Consider the following 6476-nt stretch of genomic DNA (forward strand, 5'->3'; position numbering starts at 1 on the left):
GATTGCTCGCAGCCGGCCCAGGTGCTCCTGTTCCAGCGCGTGGCCATCGCCCTGCGGCCGGTCCGCCTGACGGTCGAGCACTTCCGCAAATTCGTCGCCAAGAAGGCCCCGCACCTGGCGGACCTGCTGGCCTTCCTGGACTCGGATCGGTGCACCTTCGGCCGACTGCCCCAGCGGGAGAATGCCTGGCCCGGGCCGGCCGTGGCCTTCGGGTGCTCCCTGGTGCAGGGGGCCTCGCAGCTGACCACGGTGGCGGCCCTGCGCTCGCCGCGGCTGCTGGCCGGCGTGCTGCCGGCCATGGGCAGCACCGGCAGCAGCAGCAGCAGCAGCAGCACCTCCGGATCGCCAGTGGCCCCGATGCACCCGCTGGCCGGGCTGGACCCGGCGCCGGACGCCCCGGACCCCGGGGTGTGCCACACGCGCTGGGTGTCGACGGTCTTCCCGCGGCAGTTGGAGCCCGGGTGCGCGGCGGTGCGCTTCCGCCGCCGGCAAAACGAAGTCCTGGCCACCATCGGCAGTGTCATGCGGTGCGTCGGCCTGTGTCGGTCACATCCGCGCGCGCGCGCACACACACACACACCCGCACGCTGTGTTCCTCCGCTTTCCCTGCTCCCCCCCCTCCTTCGCCCCCCTTCGCCCCTTCCTCTCGCTTGCGCCTTCTTCCCTCTCTGCATGCAATGCATGGCTCGCGCCCTGACCGCCGCATGACCGGGCCCCCCTCTGTGGCGCCGGCAGAAATATCTCCCCCACCGGGCTCTACCTGGCCGTCAACCAGGTGGCCATGAACCAGTCGCTGCTGATCACCGGGCCCCGGGGGTATCCCGGCAGCACGGTGTCCATGTGCGTGGCGTCGGCCGTCATCTGGCTGCTGGTGTCCAATGAGCCGGCCCTGGCCGGGGTGTCGCTGCGGCGGCTGCTCGAGGACCCGGGGTCGGTGCCGGCGGGGGCGCGGCCGCGCGGGGCCTCGGGCTCCGGCGGGCCCGGCCCCGGGTCCGGGTCCAAGCCGGCCGGCGTGCTGGCCCCGGATGCGGACCCCACGCTGCAGGCCACCGGCCTGATTGCGCCGCTGCGGTACTCCATGATCTTCGTGCCGTCCATCCACTACACCGGGCTGGCCATCGTCAACTTCCTGTCGTCCATCCTCCTGGCCACGGCGCACATGGTGTACCGGGTGCCGGGCGGCCTGGACCCGGACCAGCTGGACGACGAGGACCCGGATGACATGGGCCTCGGCCGGGCCCGGCATGTGGGCCTCGACGGGTCGGCCTCCGGGCAGGTGCAGCTCCCCACCGACTTCGGCATGGCCACCGACTCCGGGGAGGAGCGGGACCCGGAGGAGGAGCAGGAGGAGCAGGAGGCGCACGAGGAAGACGGCGAGGACGAGCCGAGCCCCGGGCCGGGGGGGGCCTTCGGCAGCCGGGCCGGGTCCTCCTCGGGGCTGGCCTCGGGCTCGGGCTCGGGCTCGAGTCTGGCCTCGGGGCCGGGGGCCGGGCCCGCGCCGGCCACCCTCTCGCCCTTTGCCCTGCTGAGCGACCTGCTGCCGCTGGTCCCGGTCAATCGGGCCTTCGATGGGGAGGAGCAGCCGCTGGCGCACTTGGACCTGAGCAGCCGGCACTTCCTCGGGGTGGACAATGCCCAGGACTTGGATGCCTTCGGGCAGCAGATGCTGCTGAGTGACCTGCACGAGCGCCAAGTGGCGCGGGCCTTCGGGTCGACCGGGGGCCCGGGGCGCCGGCCCGGCGACGGGCCGGATGCCGCGCCGGCGTCGGCCTCCACGCCGGGGCTGGCCGGCAGCCCGGCCATGGCCGCCGGCGGGTCGACCACCGCCGGCAGCCTGGCCACCACCATCACCAACTTGCCCGGGCGCCTGTACCAGTCGGTCAGCGCGCTGAGCCCGAGCGGGTCGTCCAGCCCGGCGCTTGGGCCGGCCGGGGCCGGGCCCGGGCCGGGCCCGGGTCCCAGCCCGCCCATGAGCCTGGCCTCGCTGGAGCTGTTTTGGGAAATCTCCAAATACCTGCGGGACATGGGGAATGCGGCGGCCACGGCGGCCGGGACCGGGCTGCGCCTGGCCGTCGACCAGTTTGCCTCCTGCTCGCCGGTGGCCCTGCAAGTGTCGCCGCACTTCCCGAAGCTGTCGCCGCCGGTGGCCGACTCGTCGACCGGCGGCCCGCCGACCAAGCGCGCCCTGCTGTCCTTCTTCCTGGACCGGCACTTCCGCGCGGCCCCGGAGCAGCTGTACCCCTGGCTCATGTCGCTGGTGGCGCAGCCATCCCTGTCGCCGCACAGCTTCGTGTGCAATCGCCTGGTGTTCAGCCTGCGGTATGGGGCCCGGGTGCTGATGGCCAGCAATCTGGGCCTGGCCGAGGATTGCGTGCGCTTTGTCACCCCGACCGGGCGGCTGGTGGACTCGCCGCAAATGCAGGCCCTCGCGTCGTTGCCCTACTCGGCGCCGCTGCAGTCGCCCTTCGGCGGGCTGGTGATCGGGGCGCCCGGGCCCCGGGGGTCGCCCTTCGGCGGGCTGGGCGCCCCGGCGGCCGGGGCGTCGGCCGGCGCCGGCGGCAACCCGATCCCGGGCCAGTCGCGCGGGGCCATTGCGGTCATCACGCCGGCCGGGCTGCTGGCCGGCCGGCCGGGGCCCGAGCCGGCCGAGCACGACGACACGGCCGAGGCCCTGCTTGTCCAGTCGCTGACCCTGTCCGGGCTGTTTGACTCGTCGGATGGGTCGTGCCCGGGGTCGTCGTGCTCGAGCCCGGGCCCGGGCGAGCCGGCCCCCGGGCCCGGGCGCCGGTCCTTCGCCAGCGACGTGGCCAGCATCGAGGAGCTGGTGGAGCTGGTGGATGTCGGGGTCCTCGGGCCGGGGGCCGGGGCCTCCTCCGGGCCGCCGTCGTCGTCGTCGTCGTGCTCATCGTCGCCGCTGCTGCAGCAGGCCCTGCGCGCGGGCGGCCTGCAGCCGGAGCCCCTGCAGTCGGAGGCCCCGGCCCCGCGGCCGCGGTCCGCCTCGCTGCGCGGCGGCAGTGGGCCCGGGGGGCTGGTGCGGCCCGGCTCGGCCGGGCTGTCGCCCCTGTCGACCCTGCCGGCCGGCGGCCAGCACCACCACCCGGCGGCGGCGGGGGGGCCCTACTCGCCGGTGTCGGGGGGTGCCTCGCCCGGGGGCTTCAGCCGCATGTCGGCCCCGGCCATGCCGCTGAGCATGGCCGGCCCCGGGGCCGGGCTCTCGGCGCTGGCCATGTCGCCGGTGCTGTCGTCGCTCCTGCCGCGGCCCCCCTCGCCGGGGCTGGCCCCGGTGGTGGTGGCCCCGTCCATCTCCTCGCCCTCGGCCTCGCTGATGCGGTCGTCCTCCAGCTTCCTGATGACCTGTGTGCCGGGAGCCGAGGGCCAGGCCGGGGGGCCGGCCGGCCCGGCGGCGCCCACCCTCTCGCCGCTGACCGGCGAGCTGGTGCCGGACGAGGCGGCCAAGCCGGCGCCGGCCGGCCCGGCCCCGCTGCTGCTGCTGCAGCGGTCGCACTCGGCCATGCCGGCGCTCGGGGCCGCCGGCCGGGGCGCGGCGCGGCGGGACACGCCGGGGCCCGGGCCGGCCGGCAAGCCCCCCGCGGCCCGGCCCCCGGCCCTCGGCGGGCCGCTGGTGTCGCTGGTCGGGGCGTGCCTGTGTGCCTGCTGCACGGTGGCCCTGGGCCCGGAGGCCGGGGAGGCCGGCCCGGCGGCCGGGCTGGCGCGGCTCTGGGTGGCCGAGCTGCTCGGGGCCCGGTGCGCCTTCTGCCGGCCGATCTTCTTCCAGGCCGGCGACGCGGCCCCGGACCCGGGGCACACGCTGTTCCCGTGCTTCCAGCTGGGGCTGGCCGGGGCCGGGGCCCTGGGCCGGGCCCTGACCAATCCGGTGGACACGCTGCTCCGGTCGCGCGCCGGCCCGGCGGCGGTGGACTTCACCGAGCACCTGTTCTTGAACTTCGAGCAATTCAGCCGGCAGGTGGCCCGGGGCAGCCTGCTGGACCAGGCCCTGGTCCTGCGGCTGCGCACCTTCAACCCCTTCGTCAGCCTCATCCAGCAGTGCCTGCTCCACCCGCCGGTGCCGGCCCTCGGCACGGTCACCCTGCGGGCCAACCTCTTCCCGGCCGAGGTGCATGCCCTGCTGCATGATGACCTGGAGGCCGTGGACCCGGAGGAGGCGCCCTATGGCCCGGGGTCGCCGCTGGCCACGCTGGCCTCGCTGGTGCTGTCGTACTTTGGCCACGGCCGGGCGGGGTTCCGGCCGCTGCTGGCCGGCGGCGAGGGTGGCGGCGGCGGCGGTGCCCTCCGTCCGGGGCCCGGCGGCACCGGCGGCACCGGCGGCACCCGGCCGGGGCGACAGTGCTCGGCCGTGTGGCCGGGCGTGCCCGGCAGCAAGCCCGGGCCCGGGGCCCTGCAGCCGACCCTCCGGCTGCCGGTGCCCACCGGGCCGCACCCCCCGCGCGACCCCCTGCACCCGAGCACGGCCGCCCCCGGGTCCGGGCAGCCCCCGCGGCAGTGCTCGCTGGCGGACTTGCGCTTCTTCAGCGCGGCCAATGTGGCCGACAGCGCGCTGCACCTGGTGTCGCTGGTGGCCTGGCTCAGCTGGCTGACCGTGGTCCGGGCCTCGGAGCTGACCTTCGGCTATCTGGCCGGGCCGAATGGCGAGGCGCTGACCCCGGCGGACCTGGTGGCCCGGCTGGAGGTGACGCGCTTCGCCACGCGCATGGAGATGGGGCTCCTGTCGTCGGGCGGGTGGCTGGCCGGGCCGGCCCCCTCCATGGCCGGGCCGCTGGCCGGGCCTGCCTGGTCCGAGTGGGCTGCCGGCGGGGCGCCCGGGCTGAGCCCGGCCGCGGCGGCTGCCTCCTCCTCGGCCTTCGGGGTGTATGCCCCGGGGGCCGGGCCGACGGCTGCCACCACCCCGGGGCCGGCCTCCCCCGGCATCGGGAGCCCCCTGTCCCCGGGGCCCGAGCAGAATGGCGGCCTGGACTATGTGGATGGGGGCGGCCTGCTGGGGGCCTTCTCGGCGCTGCTCTTCAACCAGGACTCGGCCGCGGCCCCGGTCAAGCCGCTCAGCTCGCACAACATCCCCCCGACCTCCTACCTGTCGGATGTGATGGCGCGGTACTCGCCGCAGACGGGGGCGGCGGCGGCGGCGGCGGCGGCCGCGGTGACGGCAGCCGCCGCCGCGGCCGCCTCCTCGGCCGCCGCCGGCCCCACCGGGCGCACCGTTCCCGGCATGCGCTCGCGCCGTCCCGGCCGGTCGGGCGCCTCCTCGGCCTTCCGGGTGCCCGGGTCCGCTGCGGGCGGCCTTTCGACCGGGGCCTCGGCCGGCACCGGGGTCTCGCCGTCATCCTCCTCGGGCTCCCTGCCGGCGGGCGGGGCGTCGGGTGGCCGCGCCGCCGCGGTGGCGGCCAAGCGGCCTGCCGGCCCGGCCGGGCGCGCGGGGCCGCCTGGCCCGCCGGGTGCCGGGGCGTCTGCGCCCCCGGCGCCGCCGCTGCCGGCCGGGGCGTCGGCCTGGCGCCCGGGCCCCGGCGCCCCGGCACCGCCACCACCACCACCGCCGCCGCCGCCGCCGCCGCCGCCACCGCTGCCGCCGTCGGGCCCGGCTGCCTCCGGCGGGCCCGGGTCTCGGCGCCGGGGCCAGGCCCCGCCCGAGGCCGGCCGGCCGACGGCCGACGGCCACCTGCTGCCCTCGCTGTCGATCCTCGGGGCCCTGGGCGTGACGGTGCCGTCGGCCGGGCCGGGGCACCTGGGCGACGCGGACGCCGGCCCGCGGGCGGCCAGGCCGGACGCCGCGTGCCCGGTGCTGTCGAGCGCCGAGGCGGCCAGCATCGGCAGCGGCTTCGACCCGGATGCCGAGATCACGCGCCTGCTGGAGGGGGTCCCCCTGTCCTCGGTCCGGTACAATTTGATGCTGCTGTGCGCGGCGTCCGGGCGCTTCAGCGAGCAGTCGCTGTCGGCGGAACTGGCCCAGGTGGACCAGGCCGAGCGGCACATCCGCGATGCCCTGCTCCTGCGGGCCTACCTGAACAAGGAGTTTGCGGCGCAGCGCGGCGCCTTCCTGGGGGCCGGGCCGGGCCGGGCGGGCGGGCCGGTCGTGTCGGCCCCCGGCCGCCACAGCTCCAGCCCCGCCAGCCAGCCCTTCTTCCAGACGACCATGAGCCTGCGCGAGGCGCTGCTCAGCCCGGAGTCGGTGCCGGATGAGTCGGCGCCGGACTTGGCCGGCGCCGCGGCCCTCGACGACGGCCTGGCCGTGCCCACGGTCTCGGCGTGCACCTGTGCCCTGGACCATGCGGCCGGGCGGGCGACGCCGGCCGGCCCGGCCCCGCCGCGCGGCTTCTTCGCCGACGTGGTCGATCTGTCGGACTGGAATGTCTGGGCCTCCGGCTGGTGTGGCCAGTGGTACGTCGGTGTCTTTGCTGCCGCTCTGCCTCCTCCGCGTTTTTTTTGTGTTTGCTGCCCCCCGGGGCCGCCCGCCTCGCGTGCCCGCC

General features: G+C 77.1%; 1 protein-coding gene across 1 annotated transcript in view; it reads left to right on the forward strand.

The window, feature by feature from the left end:
- H696_05483 (hypothetical protein) overlaps positions 1-6476 on the forward strand; it is a gene marked incomplete at its 5' end in the record, with an annotated part of 12140 nt that overhangs the window by 2671 nt on the left and 2993 nt on the right. Inside the window, 2 exons of the mRNA XM_009499306.1 lie at positions 13-527; positions 736-6387. Of these exons, the coding sequence (XP_009497581.1) occupies positions 13-527; positions 736-6387 (6167 nt within the window). The remainder of the gene's footprint in view (positions 1-12; positions 528-735; positions 6388-6476) is intronic.

Source organism: Fonticula alba (genome assembly GCF_000388065.1).
Source record: "Fonticula alba strain ATCC 38817 unplaced genomic scaffold supercont2.11, whole genome shotgun sequence".
NCBI lineage: Eukaryota > Rotosphaerida > Fonticulaceae > Fonticula > Fonticula alba.